The sequence below is a fragment of the Hydra viridissima genome, unplaced genomic scaffold (genome assembly GCF_058129835.1).
Source record: "Hydra viridissima isolate aposymbiotic clone 2 unplaced genomic scaffold, HvirCarnegie_v1 scaffold_15, whole genome shotgun sequence".
Taxonomy (NCBI): Eukaryota; Metazoa; Cnidaria; class Hydrozoa; order Anthoathecata; family Hydridae; genus Hydra; species Hydra viridissima.
Genome location: NW_028324314.1, coordinates 8,182,653 through 8,205,586, shown reverse-complemented (window position 1 = coordinate 8,205,586; position 22,934 = coordinate 8,182,653). Strand labels below are relative to the sequence as shown.

The window sequence follows — 22,934 nt, the reverse complement described above, 5'->3', positions numbered from 1 at the left end:
TCGGTGCAAGGCAGTGATCAAAAGCCGTGGCTTCACCACAAAGTATTAGTTTGTGGTGAAGCCACGGCTTTTGATCACAAAGTATTATTTCGTTATTTCAATAAAAATTCTCAAATTTTCGTCATCTAAGAATCAATGCACCAAATAAAAATTTTTTGTTTATTTTTTTCTATATCAGTTGTAGAAATTTAGTTGAGTTCTCTTGAATGTCTATCTAAGCTTTTTTTTTGTCGGACACTAAGCTTACACAATGAACAGTTATTTTTACCATAAGTTATTTTTCATTCCATTAATGTGTGATAAGAAAAACACCAATCATAATTTATAACACAGAAATATAAATCTCCACGGTGTTTTTCAATTTTACGATATAAGTACAGTGATGGTCCTTGCAAAAAAAAAAAAAGAAAAGAAAAGCAAACATCATTCACCAATTCCTTAAAATCTTAAGAAAGTTTTTCAATTTCCACCCAATCGGTTTCCTCCTCCTGGAAACATGGGACCACCACCATTACCACCATTTTCATTTCTGCGACCCATAGGTGCCTGTCCGAAACCAGCAACCCCACCTCGGCGATTGGGCAAGTACTTATAACTAAGATGAAAAAAAAAAAAGAACATATTCAGTATCAACAAGATTTTTAAGGTAATAAATTTCGTTGAAAAAAAAATAATAGTAGTGTACAAAGTAATTATATCTGTCAAGAAATTAATTAGTATCAACATTCATATTCTCATTACCGATTTTTACCATAAAATTTTTGTCACTTACAATAAAGAGGGTGTAGTAATAAACCTTCTTCCTCCGAAATCTTGCGGGTATTTAAACATGAGAAAAAAATACAAATGGCCGACAAAGATTCCAATGATTTCCATAAGACCCCTATTTGGAGAAAATATTGGAGAAAAATAAAAATAAAAAACAAAATATCAAAACAAATCTAAATAAAAATTTAGTAGCATTACCCTTGACCGAGAATCATATTAAATGCTGCTAAAACCCAAGGTAAGTACATGGCCTAAACAAATAAAAAGTATTCAATATTTAATGTTGTCAATCACAGCAAAGTAGCAAAGATGGCAGTCTCATCAATAACTTTTAAAACAATCTATAACTCACACTGCCACTTAACTTATTTGAGAAACAAATTAAATTAAACCTTGAATTGAGTTCCAAACCAAAAAGAAACAATTGTGTCTTTGTTAATTTGGCACCATATATAAAGCACACTTAAAATTAGTGCATCCATCAACAGCTGGAAAAAAAAAAAATATTTCAGTTCTTTCTGAAAAGTTCTTTCTGAAAAGTTCTTTCTGTAAGAACATCAAATGAAACACTTATTCAATATCGATTAATTAACAAGTGCTTCTATACCACAGCTACTTACCGTATGCAGCTGCAAATTTCGTAAAAAAACTAGTTTGTTGTCAAGAAATAATGCAGAATGAAAACTTGAAGCCAAAAAAACGTTTAATAAAAAGTGTTTAGAATTACAATTAACACATTTTCATTTAACATGTCCTCCCTCAGCATCAATTACAGCTTAAATTCGACTCCTGAACTTGGAACAGGTGGTCTGGATAAAGTCCTTGGGCATCTTGTCCTACTCCTTCTTGATAGCAGCCTTCAGAGAGTTGACACTGTTGTGGGGATGTTAACAACCCTTGATTCCACATATGCCCAGATTGAATAATCAAGGTAACAAATCTGGAGATCCAGAAGGCCAGAAATCTTTTGACCAGTGTTTTGATAGGTTCTCCTGGAGCCACCTCTGGGTCTTCTGGGATGCATGTGGATGTCCTGCTCACAGTTGATATTTTTGGGGATAGCGCCCTTCTAGCTAACCCGAAAAAGCCACCTATATGGGGTGATCATGGACACATGTAGGTGTCCAGAAATGGGAGTTTTGAAATCCATCTATTATGTCCGAGAAAAAAAAATCAATTTTAAGTTGAAACTTTCCCAATTTCTTTACTGTTTCGATTATTTACTAAACAAGCCATAAAATTGAAATGGGTCATTGGAACTTCATGAAATTTTATGCTGTTGTACTTATATAGTATGGCTATCAATGTATAAAATTTCATGCAGATATCTTGCTTGGTTATAAAGTTATAGGCCAAAACGTTTTGCAAAACCATACATTTTCACAGTGTTGGTACCAAAAGTTTTTAGTTTTGGTAAAAAAATTTTGCCCTGAATTTTTGTATGTATACTCTATAGGCAATAGGCAACAACTTTTGTTATTAGAGTTTCGGAATTAGACCATTAGCTAAAAAACTGTGGCTACAAAATCATTTCGAGCCCCAAAATTTCCTTATAAAATAGGCAAATCAATTTTCAATGAAAATGACAAACTGAGGTGTCCATTTTGCATTTTTTGCTACCCTGAGCACCAATCAATATAAAAAATTATAGAGCCTATTGAAAAATAACAAAAAATTGCAACTTTTAGGTCAGTTTTTAGATTTTTAAAAAATAGGCCTTTTTTGTGTACATTTTCTATGCATTAGTATAGGTTCAAAATGGAAAAGCTATAAGTAACCATGGCTTTTTTTGCATGAAAAACTAAAAAATAAAGTTAGATTGTAAAATATAATGGAATTCATGCACACATAACACAAATTGAAGGGGTTTTGCCCAATAAGTTAATTTTAAGGCTTCCTCTTCATGCACCTTGGGTCTTTAGTAAAGGTTCAAAGCTGAAAAAAACTTTTAGATGCAATAAAACTTGAATTTTAATCAGGTAAGTCACCTGAAATAGTTAATGCCACATTTTATAATTTTAGAATTATAAAATGTGGCATTTTTGGCAGAGTAAGACTATTAAAGGTGCTTGCTGCTGTAGTCCACAAGGTTGTTTTTAAGTCTAAGGGCGTATTCTGGATGAGATGGGAGTCGTTTGTATTGTTACCAATGATGAGAAAAGTCTTGATGAGCTGCTTCAAATAACTATTCGTTGTAAATTCCAAGTGGTGACATGTGGCGGTTCACAAAGTCTTTGATGTGGTGAAATACCATATGGATCTGGGGTGTGACAATAGCATTCGGGATGGCAAGATATGAGTCTTGAAATTGTTGGATTTTGTCAAAAAAGTCATCCTCAAGGTCTGATTCAAAGCAGCTTTTCACTAAAGCATCAAACTTCCTAAGCGCTTCGATGAATCTAAAAACTTGGAAAGCCGACTCAGCTTCTGCCAACTGTTGAAGCCTATCCACATTCCGAAGAAGTTTGCGACAATCGTTTATTTCAAACATCCCTCCATTTTAATGTTTCATGGGCTCAGTTTCATGTTAAGAGAAGTTGGCCATTTTTCGGCATTGGGCCGTACACTTTTCATCTTCTGAAAAATGTGGTTAACAACTCCAAGCAAAAGATGCAATTCCAGTGGAGGCAAAATGTCTGTAATGAGAGTATCATCGGCTTCAATGAGGATAGGTGGACGGACAACATTTCCGGTGTGTTTTGCCTTGGCAAGAATGCTCTTTGCACTCAAGAACTTTTATAGCTCTCTCTGAGTGACCCAAGTATTCTTAAGGCTCCAGCCTTCTCTAGATTTGTGAAATCAACGCTACACCAAGAGCAAGGGTGAGAGCTTGAGTGATCTTGAAGCCCACAGAGAATGTTGGCCAGTTTCAAGTCACAAGCAACAATGGCCTTCACTCTATCAACTTGAATGAGCAACCAAATTTGGCGGACATTTTCATAAGTCTCGGGAAGCTCATCTGCAACTGTCACAAGCATCTGGCACTTTACACCTGTATCTTTTGCAAGCCTGTCAGTCAAGAGACGCTTTTGAGGTAGGGACTCTTTTGTGGCTCTGTCGATGGCTCCCAAACAAAACTTCAGAAATCCCTTGCCACCATTGATTCTGATTTTTATAATTCGCTTAGTTGAAACATTTCGAGATGTGCTGATTGTGCGGATAAGGTCAGTGATGTTTTTACAGTGGGCAACAGTGTAATCTGAACAAGTTTCATCTTTTGCATTTTTATATTTGAGTGGGTAAAAAAATCACTCAGTTTTCGACCGGCAGCCAGAAAATGTTTGTTGAAATTCGGCTCAACAAGCTTTGTGCCTGAAGTCTGGTTTACTACTCTTGTCAATTTCATCATTCCCACATTAGATAAACCAGTGTTGAGCTGAACATTGACCATGTCTTGTGTCTTCAAAGCAGGAGAGATGGTTTTTGGTCTATCTCCACTTAGCCCTGTCATTACAAATTGGCTTACAAAACATTTTTCCAATTACTAAATTATTGAGGAGAAAAATGCTTCTTGAATAAAAATATTTGTCGTGTCAATTTAACATTACTTGAGGTATTCATTATTAAATAAAGTACCAGGAGTCACAGGAAGAGGTGGTCCTCCAGATGGTTTTGATAGCCTTACAGTGCCTTTTGGTGAAGCTGTTTTGCTTGCAATCATTTCAACAACTTCTTTGCCTTCATCTCGCTTCTTCATGATTGTCCGGCATGTATCACATACTCCTTGAGACACTCTTCCATCACCCAAGTCTAAGTTGATGCCATAGATTTTTGACAAACGCTCCGCTTGGAATGAAGTTATTTGCCTGGTATACTTTTTAAGGCAGGTTGAACAATTTTTCTGTTCTCCTCGTGACCTCTTGCATGATTTGGCATTGTGAGAAATTGCTTAGTCTCCTGTAAATGCAACAGTATTCAAATAGTTTTATCAGTCTTGAAATTTAAACTATCTCTTAGTTGTGCAAATGGAAAGAATAAAAAAAAAAAAAAAAAAAAACAGGCAAAAGTTTGTAGACTTATAAGCCAAAATATAATTGATGTTATTGACAATATATGCAATTGAAACGAATCAAAACTTTATCTGTATGCAGAAATATGGACGGTCACAAAAGTGAGGGTGAACCTTTTATTTGAAGATTGGTCTAAAATTAAAATATATTTATTAGGATTAAAATAGTTTTGATATAAAAGCAAACTATTTTCATATCTACTCTCCCTTTAGTTCATTTACCCACTTGTCATCTTACAGTATTTATATAGTATAGTTTGCATGAGTATAGTGCACACTCAACTTTTTTAACAATAAATATGGAATACATCTGTCAAATAAATATCATTTTTAAAGTGTGCACCTTTTTCTTTGATATTTTTTTGTAATAAATGTTCGCACTATACTCAATAAAATACAATACTTTTTACCACTTCCTACTTTTTCCGCTGAAAAACATTTCCATTTTAAACATCATAGACCAAAAACTTTCCTCAGAAGTTGAAAATGTAAAAAAAGAATCTTACCTTGATAATTGTAGTTTTGTTGAAGAAAGAAATTAATTCCAAATGCAATAAAATACAAGTTTTCAAAACAACAACAAGTGATATTTTTATGGATTACCTGTAAAATCCGCTTAAACCAAAAAGTAGGGAATGCCTTTTTTTTTGAATGTCTTTTTTCGGTAAAAGTTGTCTCTGTCAAAAACTACCCGTCAGATTTCAACCAAAATTTACAGGAATGCTTCTTAGTCTATTGCTCACATTGGGTTCAATTTATTACTCCATAGCTCAATTTTTACGGCCTCTGTAATGCTTTTTCTGAATGAAATTCATACGGACATAATGAAAGGAGCAAATTACTTAAAAAATCCACTATTTTAAAATCTACTTATTTTGCTAAACCCCCCAAACTGTTATGTGTACATGCATTTCATTATATTTTACATAGAGAACTGCTCAGGGTAGCAAATACTTCAAAAATTTCACTCAAAAATCAAATAATCCATATTATGAGGAGATTTTGTGGTTTTAAATGATTTTGTGGCCACAGTTTTTCAGGAATGGTCCTAATTCCAAAACAATGTAATAAAACTTGTTACTTATAACCTGTAGAGTATGCACACAAAAATTCAGGGCAATCAGACAAAATTTTTTTACCAAAACTAAAAACTTTTGGTACCAACACTGTGAAAATGTATGGTTTTGCAAAACGTTTTGGCCTATAACTTTATAACCAAGCAAGATATCTGCATGAAATTTTATACATTGATAGCCATACTATATAGGTACAACAGCATAAAATTTCATGAAGTTCCAATGACCCATTTCAATTTTATGGCTTGTTTAGTAAATAATCGAAACAGTAAAGAAATTGGGAAAATTTCAACTTAAAATTGATTTTTTTTTCTCGGACATAATAGATGGATTTCAAAACTCCCATTTCTGGACACCTACATGTGTCCACGATCACCCCATATAGGTGGCTTTTTCGGGTTAGCTAGAAGGGCGCTATCCCCAAAAATATCAACTATGTGCTGGAACACAACATTGTCATCTGGAGAGTAGTGAGGATCAATCCAGGGTTTGACATGGTTCTCCAGGATTTAAATGTACTCATTAGTGTCAACTTTCTGACCAGATTTAATGAAGACCAGAAGTATTTTGATGCCATTAGAAGAAATGAGCCAAACATCATAACTGAAGCCAGATGTTTGGTCTTAAATGTATGCTTTAGATGCTCTGGGACTGCCTAGACTGTTTGATGACTAATAAAATGATTGGTTCTGCTGTGTGAGACAGAATCAACAGTAAACAACTTCTCATCTGAGATGAGGATGATAATTAGTCTCTTCAAGATGTTCAGAAGTTTGTTTTGATCTTTCAAACTTTTTTCTTTGTCACTTGGGAAAACCAAGTGTTTCTTAATCCTGGCTCTTGACTTTGCCTTAAGATCCTGACCACATTTCTGATGGTGTGCTTACTGATAGATAGCTCTTTAGCCATATTGACTGTACTGGATTCCAAGAAATTTGACCCTTGACTGCCTTGATCTGCTTAGGAGCTTGAACTGATATCTTCAAACTACTACCAGGCTTCTACTCAATACACCAGTCATTTGAAAACATTTAAACAATACTTTGAGATGGTGCCATTGATGGCAAGGTTATTAATGGGATTATTCTTTCTACTCATCTTCACTTTTCGGCTGTTTTTTTCATTTATTTTTATTTTCAAAGATTTTTGTGTCAACAAAAACAAGCTACGTGTGTAAAAATAATAACAGAATATTTTTTTTGAAATCACCAAACTTATTATGAAAATTGTGGTCACATGGTATAGCACCGTGACATTTAAGTATAATACCATTAAAAAGAAAAAACAAAAAAACACTTACCATTAATTTCATGGCAAATCCAAGAAGCTGAAGCTTTTTTAAAGAAAAAAAAATAACTGTTTTATTTTACTAATTTAACTAAATACTAGTGTGACTGCATCCTCAAAAAATCAACTGCATGCAAGTATGATCACATTCTGTTTAAAATTAAGCGAAAAATTTTTAAAGTAAGAAGTTATACCTTAAAGTAAAAACAAAGTGGGGGAAAATCTTTGATATTTTTAGTACAAAAGATTTGATAATATGTAAAGAGCCAACAATACTGTTAATATGTAAAATAGAAGTTCAAACAAAATTTCATTCAGATTCAAATATACACATAAAGTAGATCTCTACTTAAGACAATAAAAAGAACTTTAACATAAGCATTTGACATTCAAAGGGTATGAAGCATATACTAATTAAAAAAATCAGACGAGTCTAAATTTACATCAGCAATGTATAAGTAATGTATAACTAAGTAATGTATATATAAGTAATGTATATATAAGTAATGTATGTATAAGTAATGTATATACAAAAACTGTATATATAAAAAATGTATAAGTAATGTATAACTAAGTAATCAATCCATATAATAGTCTAACCTAACCATTTATTTATCATCAGTGAAAAGATACAATTAAAGCTATGCTGTTAAATACTAAGAGAAAAAGATAGTCTGCTGGCTTCCCATCAAACAATCCTAAAGAGATTTTAAATACAATTTTAAAACCAATTATGCCATTGAAATTGTAAGACTTTGATAAAATTTACATAATTAAATTTGTGAATATCCTGTAATACTTTTCAAACTTTTACACAAATTTGACTAAAGCCAGAAATTTATTACATATTTTGAACTAAAGAGATCATCGTTTATTACAAAGTAACTTTACTCAACTTCTTGAAACTTCAACTTTTTCATAAAATAAAATTGTGTAAATAACAACAATGCATACTAACAACAATAACAAACAATTATTATGATACCTGTTTCAAGTCTTGTTGAATAACTGTATAAGAAAAACAGATTTATTAGGTAATGAAAACCACTCTGTGGACTCAGAGGGAAAAAAACAAAGGATGTAAACAACCTCCAAATCTAAAAAATGAAGAAAAGTAACTTTTATGAAGATTTGTTCAGAATTCTTACTATTTACTTAAATAAGTTCTTTAGTTAAAATAATTCTTTAGTTTCTGCAGTTATAAAAGGATTGACAGAAAAGAAAGATTTGCTCACTAATATTCATAAAACAACAGTTGTTTGAATTATTTGTTAATTTAGACTTAAACTGCAGTCAAATAGAATTTCATAATAAACATTAAATAGTGGTCATTTTAAGTACCATTTAATATTATAATCCTATTAGCAAAATTTATGATCATAAATTACAAAATTTACTGCCATTTTAATTTAAACAGCCTTTTGAAATGACTTTATGCTCTACAACTTTCTATATATACTTTGTGGAATAATATTCCTAAAAATTGCCACAATAAGAGGCATTAAAAAAAACAAGACCATTTTTATTGCTAAGTTTGTTTTAACAAAGAAAAGTTATTAAAAGTATGAAACCAACACAAATCAATTTTTTTTAAAACAAACAAAAAAAAAAAAAAAAAAAAGGAAATAAAACTCCACTGTCAACAAATATATTTTAAACTACAAAAAAATTTAGTGAGAAATTAAATATGAAAAATAATGATTGCTAAAAACTAAAGTCTTTCGTGCTCTGCTTGTGCTAAAAGTGCTACCCATATTGTTTGAGGATTGTCAAATTTTTTTAAAGGAACTCAAACTAATGTTACTAAAGAATCTGCAAGTGCTTCATTTGACAAAGCAAGTATATTGGTTCTTATGAAGGCTGGTGTATCTGTAAAAATTTTTCCTTCTCTGTGTTTTTCAGATTTTTATACTTACCATTTAACTGAACATGGCTTTGCTGTACAACAGAAATATAAACTTGAGTAAATCTCTAAGCATATAAATCATTAGTGAATAATAGACGTTGCTATTTGTTTTGCTTAATTAACTATGCTGTTGGTGTAAATAAAATACCAATTGGAGGTATGTCACTCGAGAACAATTATCAACTCTAACAATTCTAAGTAGTCATCATGAGGTTGAAATTCATGCATAATCTTCAGTGCATGTAATAATCCTCTTGGGAAAACTTCTGTTTTCCTAGGTGGCAACTTTTATTCAAAGGAGCTGATCAATTTTGAATACCGAAATCCAGGTTTGTAAATTAATAACTATTTCTCTTCTGTTGATACCTCTAAGCATTTATCCTAGTAAATGTTGACAGGAATTATTGGCTATTATTCACTTCTCAATTTTTTACCATCATTTATTTCTTTCTGAATCTATTCTGTCAGGCAATAATCAGGCAACTGATGCATAATAAAGTAAAATGCTGTAACAGTGCTACAATATGCAATAGAAGTTATCCAAAGGCATTTTATCTTATAAAAACAATTCAACAAACAATTTTTTTTTTTTTTTTTGCATGTATGAAAGAGTGAGAGGGCAACACCCAAATTAAAACTTGTGGTTCATTGATATATTGAACCACAAGTTTTAATTTGGGTGTTGAAAAAGTCTACTCATTTGCTGAAAAAGTCTACTAATTAAGGCAATCAGCTAATTATACTGCTTTATATTTTTCCTATATTTTGAGCGCTGAAATATAAGCAGTTAAAACCTCAGGAAATATGAGTTTAAATGGCTACTGGAACAACAAACTGTATCAAATAAAGTACTCACTTGAAACTTATAAACAACTAAATCAAAACTAAGAATCATGTAGTATGCAGACAAAATGCCAACTCTTCCAAGAAGAGGAAAAATTATTGATAGGACAAACCACCATCTTGATATAATCGGAATTGATCTGAACCAATCACCAATATCATTTTCAGCCATTTTAACAATATATAGCTAATAGCTATGGTATATTTATGTACATAAAAGATTTGACCTTTGAAGTAAGAAGCATTATTATTATTAATATCACCATGAAAACTGTTTAACAGATACAAATTTTTAAAGTAAATCATTAACACCTATATGTTTAAGGCTACAAAGCATTTTGTATTGTAATTATGTACAAGTCATATGCTTATAAACAACGTTACCGAGAAAATGTTTCAAAATGCCGTCACCGACACTTTTTTATTTTAACCGGAAAATCTTTACGGAACAATCAACCTATTTCTTGGAAGTAAAGACGAAAAAAAAACACAATGTAATTGTTTATTCTAACATTACTTTTTTCAGGCAACCATTTTATACTATTGATAAAATTTTATATCAAATTTCTATTCATTATTTTTACAAAAACAACGTTTTAGGTCCACGGGATTGCAATTTTTGAATTACTGAACAGTTTTTTAATTAAAATAAACAGAAATTCAAAAATATTAGTGGCCATTGGCTTTTTTCAAGGTTTTTTTTTTTTAATTTTTCTTAATTGATACCTAGCATGATATCGATCATATTAAGCATTTAATTTTTCCGTTAACAACAAATAAAGTACAAACGTCAATCAGTTGTTTGAAATAAAAATCGAGTTTAAAATAAGTTATTTATATCTAGATATGTGAAATTGTAAGATTCAAAATAAAATTTGCGATACCTCACGTGCATTATATTACTTTGTTTCAGCCCTTCAAAGCATTGCAGAATTGTTATTCAATCAAATCAATTAAACTTATTATTCAAAAATAACAAATTATGTATGAATATAAGTTTATGTCACCAAAATTTTTTTCTATTTTAAACGTATTATGAGTTTTTTTGATAAACTTTAGAAAACTCGATTTATCTTAAAAACTGATAAAGAAATTGTTGTTCATTCATTATTAACGAAAAAAACTAAACGTCGATGCTTAAATTATATAAATCTTATTGCTAAATTATAAATTACAATTAACAACTTAATGCCCAAAATTAAATAACTTCCTGGATTTTGTAGCAATCTTTTTTTTTTTTATCTAATTGTACACTCTACAAAAGTGTAGTTACATAATTTAACATTACAAAAGTCTTAGCAATCAATAGCCAGCGGACCTGCATTTTTTTTTTTACCGTTTATGCGCGGTACCACTATCAACAAAAATAATTTTATCAATTTTATTTGGTAATTATCAGTAAATCTTTAAATCCTTGCCTTTCCTAGACTTTCTTATAAAATACTTCAAAAAAAAAAAAAAAAGCAATTGTCTGAATAGAATTTAGGTTGCTGAACTCCTGCGTTCCAACAAAATTTAATGTTATAATATTATAAAACAAAAAGTATAAAAAAGAAAAAGATTTGGTGTTGCTTTTTACACAGTTACATTTAGAAGAACCTTGAAGCTTTAAAAAACATTAAATAAAAAGGTAGTATACAGTGCACCTTTAAAACTAAAAAAACACAGTTCAAAATTCTCATTGAAAGATTAATTTGTACAATATTTCATTTTCTTCACAGGCTTCAATAACGTTTGGAGAGATGCGAGAGGTTATCGCTTCAGAGAACTTTAACTCGTAACTTCCTTTTTAAAGAAGATAAAACTACAGAAAAAAATCTTCAAAAGCTACTCCATCAAAGCATCCACTTTTAGTGCAGAAGTATCTTGCTCCTTTCGGACCTTCTACACACCAAGTTGACGACAGTTTAGTACCCTTATAAACAACAAAAAGGTGGTAAAATCTCATTTGCTGCATTACCTGATATAATTACAGAAAATTTTTTTTTGAAGCCATTTGGATAGGTCATCCTCTGTATAGCCTTTGTATTTTCTGGTCTTAGCTCTTTTTTGCAATGACTTGACACCTGGAAAGAAAAAAAATTACTTTTAATTTGACCTTGAGATTCTCAAGAAATGAATTAAAACTACAAAAAGGTATGAATTAGCTCTGCTTATGTATAATTTTAGCATGGAGTTTTAGAAAGTATTGCTGTTGGATAACCAACGATATTGGTGGTAACTTTGCCCAATGTGTACAATGTGCAAAGTTACGTCAATTTTGCATAATGTGCACAATTTACAAAGTTCACGTCAATTTCTACCAAAAAAATACTTTATTTACAAGATTGTTAATCTTTTTTTTTTTTATATTTTAAAAAATGAGTTTTTTTTTTATATTTCAAACCAATGCCATAATAAACACTTTAAGCAATTTATTCACCTTTGAGTTAAATTTTGATCTGCTGCACAGAGAAAAGTTGCAAGAAATAATTTTTTTTCTATTTCTATGTTTAAACAAAATGACTTGTGTTGCCAGAAACCACGTTTTTAAAACTATTTTACACGAGTTTTGTATTGACACTAGAACAAACCGGTCGGATTCTAAAGTGATTTGCATTTGTTGTTCAAATTTTTAGCTTCAAGAGAGTAAAACATCTTTGGCAATCGTTGTACAAATTTACCAACGATTGTACAAAGTTACCAACGATTGTACAAAGTTACCAACAATTGTACAAAGTTACCAACGGTTGTGCAAAGTTACCAACGATTGTGCAAAGTAAGGCACATTTACGGTTATTTTCATTATCAGAGCGGTAACTTAATAATGAAAATTCCTCCTCTATAGATGATAGTTGAATGACTTCCTGGTTAAGAAGTTTACTCTTGCAAGGATCAGTTGGTGATTTAGATAGCAATGAATAAAACGAGTTTGAAGATAGAATAAACAACTAAAAAATCTCTCATTGTTTGTTAGCAAGAAAATTTAATGTTGAAAATTTTTATTCGAGTTTTAAGAGCTTCCTTTAACTACACCCTAATTGGAAGAACGGTCTTTCTAACTGCCAGTGCCATTACATAATATTTAATGAAGGCTGAAGAGATATTGCAAAATCTTTTTATAAAAGACGACGCAAAATTTTTCATTTCTTAAAAAAATCAAGCATTTATGGCAGTTTTATGATATTTACTAAAATCCTATTTGAGTTTTTTTCGTTCATTGACATTTTGCCACTTCTTAATCGTAAGACGATGAGATATGTGCATTAGAGCTTCGAAGCATCTTATTCATGCGTGTAAATTCGATAAACCAAAATGAGGTTTGGGAACGAATTTGGAAACGTATTCTATATAATTTATTAGGTTTAGGAGTCGCCTCCCAAATACAGCAAGTTTGCAATGACATTTCTAGCTTTAAACTTTATTTTTGTTAATTTTTATTTCCAAACTTTTATCTCCATTTCAAAATTAATTTCTTATTTTTCGATTAGAACTCTAGCATGCTGTTTTGAAAAAATTAGCAGTTTAAAATCAATATAGGCTAGTTTAGAAAAATTTCAAAAAGACTTTTCGTAGGAACTTTTAAAGAGTTGCTTGCAGCAAAATTACGATCCGACATTACATAAGGAAGTTGTAAAAGCACAATGCTCTCTAACCTTTTAAAACTTTGAACCAAATCTAGAAATGAAAGGGCCAGGTGGACCAAACAAACTTCATACTTTTAGTCAAAAATTTGGATATTGCAGAATTTATATATATATATATATATATATATATATATATATATATATATATATATATATATATATATATATATATATATATATATATATTAAAGTTAATGCAAATAACAAACAACTTTTTAAAGCATTTCAGCTTCACGATCAACTTTCAAGACTTTTTTAGCCAACTAGGGTTGATTGGAAAGCAGAAACAAATGTCATAAGGGATAAAATTTTCCTAAGGTATCCAACATTTTTAAAACGATTTTTCAACTGCGTTTGAAAATAAAATTAGTCACTTGGTGTTTGAGAAAACATTAGCTTGACATCACAAATCTCAATTAAGGATTACTTATGAAATTGAATGATTACTTTTTAAAATCAAAAATTTTTTTAAGATGTCTGAGTTTTTTACGTTTTGGTAAAATCAAATACGGGAGTTCAAACTTAACAACCCGCCACAATGTCTGCATCACGAATATTAAATTGCTGAAATGCTCGACATTTGATTGCGTGCTTAAATATTCTGCAATTGGTTCGAGCGAAAATGTACTTAAGTTAAATGTTGACTACTGACCAATTAAAAACGGCAAATGATACCAGAAAATAAGAATTAATTGAACGAAACACAGCTTTATAAAAATAAGTAAACGGTCAAAGTAAAAACCATGTAGTTACTAACAAAAAGTATCCTGAAGTTCTTCCTTCAAACGCTTGGTTTAACTTGAATGCTGTAAAACAATGGTAGTAATTCGCCAATTCAACGTTTATGAAATTGTGTTTAGTTTAATTACATTTTTGCACGCATGAGTAGATTTTAGAGTCCATCTGCAAGATTCGTGCAGAAACATCTGAGGTAGCTTGCAAAGTTGTCTTTTTAAAGATGAAGGTTTAAATACTCGTACTAAGGTATGAAGCTGTATCTTATATGATGTGTCAATATTACAAATTTTAACAAGGACCGGAGAAAATTGCGTTTTATAAAGCTGTAAATCTATTTAGATGATCTATTAATCAACGTAAGTCGATCGTAGATATTCGTAAAAGAAAATTTAAGATACGAGTTGTTAAAAAGTAAATTGTGCAAAATGATAGATGAGGTTTTGTTATGTTTTCAAATCAATATTTGTTTTTTTTACACATCTCTCTTATCTTAACTTTTGGAAATCAAAATATCAAACTGAACTTCAAAAGAGAATGAAAAGTTTTTCTTGCATTATTAAAAACCGACCTTATTAATATTATTATTACTATCACAGGCAAAGAAGCCAAGCATTCGGGTTAAATTTAAGAAACTATAATTTTTTGAACTACTTGAAATACTTTTGAAAGTTTAGACCGATTCAAAAAGGATATTAGAAAATTTTTTCTTTTGAGGTAATTGTCTCGAAGTCCTAATAAAAGGTATTGAAAAATAGTTAAGTATTTTTATGAGCAGGTAAAATAAATTTCTCTCAATACATTGCTTTTATGAAGCACAACGTTTTCTGAAGAACGATGGCTCTTGACGAGGATTACAATTTAAAAAATATGAGGGATAAGAAAACGGAGTAAAATGGTTGTAAAATGTTTCATTTTGTTTAAAAAAAAATTCATTTCGGTGATTTTGTCTCCCAATCAATTTTTGTTGCATTAACCTTAGTCCTAAATCGAATATTAATCAAGTTTTTAACTGTGGGGGTGAACCTGGTGGGACCTGGTGGGACCTGGTGGGACCTAGTGGGACCTGGGGTAAATCACTGCAACAAATGCGTGAGAATTTTATTGTTTTAATTGTTTCATACTTTGTGCTCTTTTGACAGCTTTTTTTTTTCCATTTTTAAAGCCAATCTCAACCAATCATTCTAGCGAACATTAAATCCCAGCCAATCATTCTCAGCGACTGGTACTTAAAAAATTATCATTAATAAAAAACATTATATGAAATTTAAAAACAAAATACCCTCATTTATTAGTAGTATTCTTTATTTTTACTGCTCATTTTTAGAATGGGTTCTTTCAAGATCCTTGTATTTTACATCTTTTTGGCAGCAACGGTAAGTTTTGATGATTTTGTAATCAGAAGGTTTTCTCAGGTTTTCATCATCATCATCATCATCATCATCATCATCATCATCATCATCATCATCATCATCATCATCATCATCATCATCATCATCATCATCATCATCATCAGTCTTCACTCATCAGTATATTTATAAAACTTCTCTTCCATGTAACATAAGCATAACCTTTAGTAATGATTATCATAAAACAATTTTAAAAAGAGTTATTCATAGTTAAAAAGTTAAAAATATTATCACTTGGAACGTTAATCTGTTAATGATGGCTCTCTATGATGATTTTTTACAGAACTTATGCAAAACAGAAGAATTAAATCTCGAAACAATCCTCAAACTTATTACACCCGACCCGGCAGATAATTCTCAACAAGTACCCACGGGTGAGTTCGCTCGTTTCCGTAGAAGTCGAATTTTGTCAGCTGACGAAGAAAAATTTCTTATTCATGACGACAAAAGAAATGATAAACGCGATGCAGACGAAGGTGACTTAAAAACATTTTCTGCCATAAAGTTGCCGGATTCAGCATCAAATGATAGACAAAATCACCCAGAAGCAAAATTACAGAAAAAAGGTGCTATTCAAGTATCTGGTTCACGACAAAATAAATCGATTGAGATAAGAGATGCTGCTGCGAAACTTAACATAAAACCATCTGAAAACTCTATAGCGACTGAACTTAAAAGCAGGAAAAGTACAATGTACAATGTAAAAGAATATCCAAAACAGCATGCTAGAATTCTAATCGAGCCCAACAGCTCGTTAAACTCTACTTCAAGAACAGCAAAAGAGATCAAGAAAGCAACTAAAAAGTCTAAACTAAACCGCCGATTTAAAGTACCAAACGAACAATCTGGATCGGGATCTGGAAGTGGCGAAGATGAGATCTCTGATGAAATAAGCATATCTGGAAGTGGAGAGGAAATAAATAAGAAATCTGTAGTTGTCAGCAATTTTGTTTTTAAAAATGAAACGAATGGCAACGAGCTAACTTTAAATGAAGCAGCTTTTCTTTCAAATCTAGCTGAAACTGGAAGTTTATCTGGCAGCGGTTCTGGATCTGGCGATATAGATGATATGAGCGGAGGTGAGGCAGGTAGTACAAGCTTAAAAGAAATTGTTCAAGAGAACGACGATTCTATCAAAAGATCTTCAACTACCAATCCAACAGCAAGTTACATTGATAGTCAAAATGCGAGCAATAGAGCATTGAAAACGTTTAGCAACCAATCTACTCCAACCATTGACGACAACGAGAAGCAAATAAACGTAACTCAAAACTTAAAAAATGTGTCAACAAATTCAAATTTCAAAGAAAAGACTGTAAATGTTGTTGATTCGAAAGACAATAATACCTCAAAACCTGTGATAATAACTAAAATTTATGACGTCGCACATTTAAGTGGTATGAAACGTCTGAACCAATCAAATTCTTCTATTAGCATTTTGGATCCTGTAAAGAAAGACTTTATAAGTAAACCTGATAATAACCGTTTGAAAGAACCTCAGCTTGTAAACTTTGAAATACCCGATGATGAAACGCCATCTTCAGAAAAAAAGACTCTATTACCCAAAAGCCAAAAAAATGTAACAAATGAAAATGATGACGATCTTCCCGGGAGCCGAGGTGCAGATTTTAGTGAGGATGATATACAAAAGCTTCAAGGAAGTATAGAGAGCGAAGATTTAGATCTTATGTCAAATAGCAATCCAAAAAAGAAAGATTCTTTACTTCAATCGCCGTCAATAACGGCTCCTAGCAACTCTACAGAGTTAGCTAATTCTACCCAAAGTACTGAGACAAACGAAGTTGAAGAGAAACCTTGGAAAACTATATACAATGACCAAGACCTACCTGGAAGTGTTGGTGAACTAAAAATGTCTGAGATTACTCCTGTTAACGAAGATGCAAAAGATTCTAGTATTTCAAACAACAAAGATGTTGAAATGAAAATAGCCAGCTCAATTGTTTCTTCCTTTGACGCAAGTATGAAAAAATCTGCAAAAAATGACACAAACAACGATGTTTTGCCAGGTGATTATGGCGATGAGACCCCATTAGAAGATTCTGATATATCTGGTATGTTCGGGACTGAATCATCTGGTAGTGAATCAGTGGGATCAGGTAGTGGATCAGGGGATCTAAGTGAAAAAATGGTTCATCAAATGCTTACTAAAGTGGCTCAAAATTCCCTTAATAGACAGCCATTAAAAATTTCTTTAGATAAACAGACCCCTGCTCTTTCATCCAATCAAACCATCACAGAAACAACTAAGGCTCTTGAAAAAATAAAACCTCTTGAAAAAATTCAACCTCTTGAAGCTTTAAAAACTCCAGTAAACCATACGCAAGTTTTAGATGTGAATCAGCAACCAGAAACTACAAAAGTTAGCATCTCTGAACAGTCTGGAGATTCAGTATCAGGTTCAGGTTTATCAGAAGAAAATGAACTTTCATCAGGATCAAGTGGATCAGGCGAAAATGATGTAGCTGCTTCATCCAAAATTGCCCCAGCCAAACAGGAAAAAATAGATTCCTCAACACCGTTAAAAACAGATATTGAGAAATCGGCTGATGCTACAAATATAAAAAATGTAGTTTCTCCGAAAATGTTTCATGCGAATCTAACTGTACCGTTTCAGTCATCAATTCACCCAGTTGAAGGAGATGCAACTTATTTAACTCCTGAAGAGGAAATATCGGATGCAGAAAGTGGAGAAGTACCTTCCATAGATAATGAAAGTGGAAGTGGGAGTGGAAGTGGAGTTGCAAACGCTCCCATTGCCCCTAAAAAGATTATTTCAAAAAAAGTACCATCTTTGAGCGTACATGACATAAAACCAGATGCCACATTGGAAGCAGAATATGATGCCAAACATGGTTATTCACCTATTAAAGAAGCTGATAATAAAATTAATCCAGTTTCTCAAAGTGAAAAAAACGCGAAAGCTTCTCAAAGGACACAAACCTCTGAAGCTGACGCATCCATTACTAGCAAATTTGACGAAGATAGCGTAAAAGGTATTTTTATCTCTTAACTGTAGAAACTTATCATACAATTAAAGTCATTTCTACCATTTTATCTAAAAACAATGAAAAAGTTTAATAAAAACTCAAATAAATACACTTTAAAACATTTTCAGAAGCTGAAGAAGCTGTTGTTGAGGATGTTCATGCGGGAATTGAATCAAATGAAGAAGAAAAAAAAACCCACAAACAACACCATCACCACCACCACCACCACCATCATGCTTCCAAACATGGAATGGTTGAAGGTACAATAGAAGAATCAGTGTGCACTAATAAACAGTTTTGTCCAACAGCGCCCATGTCATCTCCAACTCGTCATAACAAGTACACTGTAAGTTAATGTTTTAATTTTTTATATTTGCTTTATTTAGTTATAATTTAGATTATTGTTATAAATAACAGGCTTATAAGTTGTTTGTTACGTTATTTATCATATTATTCTATAGGACCCCAGAGTGATGCCATATGAAGGCGACATCGTCACTGAGGCTTTCCTTGAACATTTAATGGTTAGTCAGCTGCTGGAGCAGAATCTCAACCTTTTCTACACAAACATGGCTGGTCGACCAGGAGAGCAAGGTGATCCAGGAACTAAAGGTCCACCTGGACCACCAGGACAGCCTGGTTTAAACGGATATCCAGGACCGCCAGGAGATCCGGGATCAATTGGTAAATTTATCTTTGAATTGTATTATAACTTGCATCACTAAAATTGTCCACAAAAAATTAACATAAAATTAACTACAGATTTTTCTCAATTTTTATTTTAGGTTCCCCAGGAAAACCTGGTCCAAAAGGACCAATAGGTTTACCAGGTTTACCTGGTATGCGCGGTGAGATAGGGCAGTTAGGAGAACCTGGTTTAAGTGGCCCACCGGGAACTCCCGGACCACCAGGGCCACCTGGAATGAGAGGCTATGCTGGTGAACCAGAAACGTTTCCTGTAAGATGCTACTACAATCGTCTTTTAAAAAAATCTTCAATTGCTCAAAATGAATTTTAAAAAATTGAAATGATTTCAAATCGAAAACAAAAATTTGCAATTTTTTGTTTAGAACTGTAGTTACGTATGCGAAGGAGAGAAGGCATGGCTTCAATGTAAACAATACGAACAGATTAAAATACTAAGAGTATTTTGGGGGCGTGAAGAGGATCAAGTTGGTAAAAAAGCAGTAATATGCCCAAAACCTCCAGCTGGTCTCAGTTTGAAAGCACCATGCGAGAGTAATGCACAAAATGCTCTCAAAAAAGTCAACGGGCAATGCAATTTACAATCAGGTAAAGAAAAGCATGTATTACACGTCAAAAGTTCCTTTAACGACTTCTAATTAAGCTATGGTCTTTTAATTGCAGTAATAGAACTTCTGACCTTTAACAAACGAAAATTTTGATTTATCAGAGGCTTCATAATTTTTGGATGCCAAAAAGATACAAATAGATAATAATAGTCTCAAGTTATTTTTTAAGGGTGTATTGAAATTAAGCTCTTAGTTTGTGATTTAATTAGGTTGTGAGGTTGTTGCGTCCAACATTTTTTTTGACGATAATACGTGTGGGAACACCTACAAGTATCTAAAGATCTGCTACGAATGTATGCCAGATGAATCTAACGCAGTTGACGTGCTGTTAGAGAAAAGAAAACGAAGGAAAAGAAAAGTCAAACGAGGTATATAGCCTCAACTTTTTTAAACCATACACATCAACAAAAATAGAAGCGTATGAATTGCAATTTGTAGAGAAGTGGTGTGAATGGAAAACTCTCTGGATTTTTTTGTCAGTTGGGGTTTTTTATATGTTTTAAAAATGATTCCTAACCATTAGTCAAACTCACTAGTTTTAAATGGTTCTAAATACATTATATTTTAAGTTGTCGAGAGCAGTTACATACCTTTTTAGAAAATGAAAACTATTTTTGATTTTAAAACTTCAAACCACGTAAAAAGAGTTGAAGTGGATTTAAAATGAAATTTGGCCTGCATGCGCAAGTGTAAATAAATAGTCATTATACCGATATTAGTTAACTATAAAAGAATTTTTCCATAAAAAAACTTTCCATAAAAAAGAAGACCTTATTTTTAACTTTTTTAACTCGGCAGGTACTTTTTATTTTAGGCAGTGGCGATCTTTTAATAGATGAGCGAAGAAAAAGATCTTTATGGGACGACGATGAAATAACGAATGTACCAAGAGCAATATGGAAAAACCCATCACATCAATTGCAGCAAGCTCACAACAGCTAAGAGAAACCATCTTGATCAACTAATAATTCGAGAAGGTAGCTAGCTAAAGGCTCGGTTTTACATATAAAGACAGAATTTGAAGCGCGTGTTTCTTAATTCACGAATTCATTTCGAATCGCCACAAAATATCTGAGAAATCGAAAATATCAGCAAAACAAAAAAACAAAAAAAACAAGAAACAATTTAAATTAACGATTAAATTGCATCACCTTTTTACCCAAATCAGATGAAAGAACGATGTTGGAAAAGTTGTGAAGTGCGAGAATCAAATAAACATTTATCTTATATGCCAAAACGACACTAAAAACGATAAGTTTTCATTTGTGTAGTTTGTTAACGGAAACCGATATATTTTGCTAAGTGTTCAGTGTATTATTTTGTTGTTACTAATGGCAAAAAGATTGTGGAAACAACTTTTTTTGCGATCTTTCAAAAAAAAAAAAAAAAAAGTAATTCTAAATTTACTTTTACTCTTTATGTGGAGAAATGTCATAGAATGTATTTTTGTATGCAGCTTTTATATTGTAAATAATACGCTTTTAATAAAACTTCATCATACAGATGATTTTCTTCATTCACTTTGCAGAATGTCTAACGTTGCAGTAAGTTCGCATAGGGTTTGAAGAACAAATGACTGAAAATTGAACGCATCAGTGTTTTGAACTATCGCTCGTACGGTTTCTTTTTAAAATATTTTTCTTGTTGGCGCAAAACTTCTTTTCGATTAAGAACAGGGTGACGCTTAACCACTTCATAATCGCTTTTAGCTAGGCTGTTCAATTTTTTTTCCAAAGCTTTGATTTGTGACCCCCTGCATTAAAGCAAAATTCTTTCATTTGAAAGACAAAACTGATTTTAAGAGTTTTTCAAGCAACCAATAAATTTTTTCAGCAATAAATAAGATTTAGAACAAAAACCAAAATAAGAGGAGTGATTTACCTATCAACGGTGCTTAAAACCACACTCGACGAGGAGCACTTTTAAGATAAAAAGAATTGAAGTATTAGTGTTAAAATAAATATCTAACAATTTTATTGTTAAATATTATTTATCATTGGTTGATAAAAAAAAAAAAATAACATTTAGGCAATAAACAAAAAGAAAAAGCAAACATACTTCACGTTGCTCTTCCTGTTCGTTATCTTTAGCCCAGTCAACTTTTAAAGAAGACTTTAGCAACTGAAGACCGTTTAATTTTGCAAGGGCACGATTGGCTTCCTATTACAGAAAGAAAAAAAAAAGGTCTGTAATTCGTTAGGAAAATAAAAGTTACAAAATGTACTGGAGAAATAAATGGAAAATGTAAAAATGCTGGAGAAACAAAGGAAAAACGTACTGGCTGGGGAGAAAGAGAAAAAATGTATCACCTATAGAGAAAGAAGAAAATTTGAAAATATCCGAAGTGTTAGAGGAAAAAGAAGAATAAACTTTTTTTTGTTTAAAAAAAAACATTTCTCAATCAGAGTTTGGAGCTAAGAATTGTTACTCCATAAAATATTAATTATACTTTTATTATTCTTTGAAAAAAAAAAAAAAAAAAAACGTACAGCATCTTTTTCGAATTGAACAAAGCAAAAGCCCCTTGGTTCCCCTTTTAAAGGTCCTGTTGTGTGATAAACAAAATCAAAAAGCTTGACAACGCCGCAAGACTTTACCAGCTGTAGAAGTTGGTACCTCGTAAAACAAAATCAGAGTTTGAAAAAAACAATTACTAAGGATTAAAATTTAACTTTAAAAAAATTCATTGTAAACTCAAGTTTCACAAACGCAAGTCTATCCATTGAAAAAACTAGTACTTAAGGGGTTTAAAAGTGAAGGAAACCATTAACTTACTGAGTGACTTCTTTATCAATATTTCCGATCCACAACTTTCGACTTGCTCCCATACATATAATTTATTACTTCAATATAATATTAACAAACTTTATATACGAACAAGCAAAACAGCAATAGTATAAAATAATAAAAAAATTTGCGGAATATAGAATGGAAAGCTCATTATATTGTGACCT

General features: G+C 31.8%; 3 protein-coding genes across 4 annotated transcripts; 1 reads left to right on the top strand and 2 right to left on the bottom strand.

The window, feature by feature from the left end:
• Positions 1-320: 320 nt before the first annotated feature.
• LOC145193450 (derlin-1-like) lies at positions 321-10,145 on the bottom strand. The gene is made up of 8 exons (XM_090073273.1): positions 9,903-10,145; positions 8,126-8,237; positions 7,774-7,838; positions 7,154-7,180; positions 1,161-1,256; positions 967-1,019; positions 773-883; positions 321-595 (listed from the first exon to the last, which is right to left on the bottom strand). The coding sequence occupies exons 1-8, from the start codon at positions 10,059-10,061 to the stop codon at positions 460-462; spliced, it is 759 nt and encodes a 252-aa protein (XP_089929399.1). The 5' UTR covers positions 10,062-10,145; the 3' UTR covers positions 321-459.
• Positions 10,146-14,397: 4,252 nt separating this feature from the next.
• Positions 14,398-21,482, top strand: LOC145193131 (uncharacterized). Of its 2 annotated transcripts, none has more exons than XM_090072751.1 (9): positions 14,398-14,499; positions 15,578-15,626; positions 15,943-18,673; positions 18,796-19,013; positions 19,129-19,351; positions 19,453-19,625; positions 19,738-19,960; positions 20,190-20,348; positions 20,795-21,482. In XM_090072751.1, exons 2-9 carry the CDS (start codon positions 15,579-15,581, stop codon positions 20,920-20,922), a joined length of 3,903 nt encoding a protein of 1,300 aa, XP_089928877.1. In that variant the 5' UTR covers positions 14,398-14,499; position 15,578; the 3' UTR covers positions 20,923-21,482. The 2 variants fall into 2 exon arrangements, with proteins under 2 accessions (XP_089928877.1, XP_089928876.1); XM_090072750.1 differs by having other exon boundaries at positions 14,443-14,609.
• LOC149878486 (putative RNA-binding protein 18) lies at positions 21,324-22,897 on the bottom strand. Its single transcript, XM_090072752.1, has 5 exons — positions 22,756-22,897; positions 22,470-22,596; positions 22,039-22,140; positions 21,862-21,899; positions 21,324-21,733 (listed from the first exon to the last, which is right to left on the bottom strand). The coding sequence occupies exons 1-5, from the start codon at positions 22,806-22,808 to the stop codon at positions 21,586-21,588; spliced, it is 468 nt and encodes a 155-aa protein (XP_089928878.1). The 5' UTR covers positions 22,809-22,897; the 3' UTR covers positions 21,324-21,585.
• Positions 22,898-22,934: the final 37 nt, after the last annotated feature.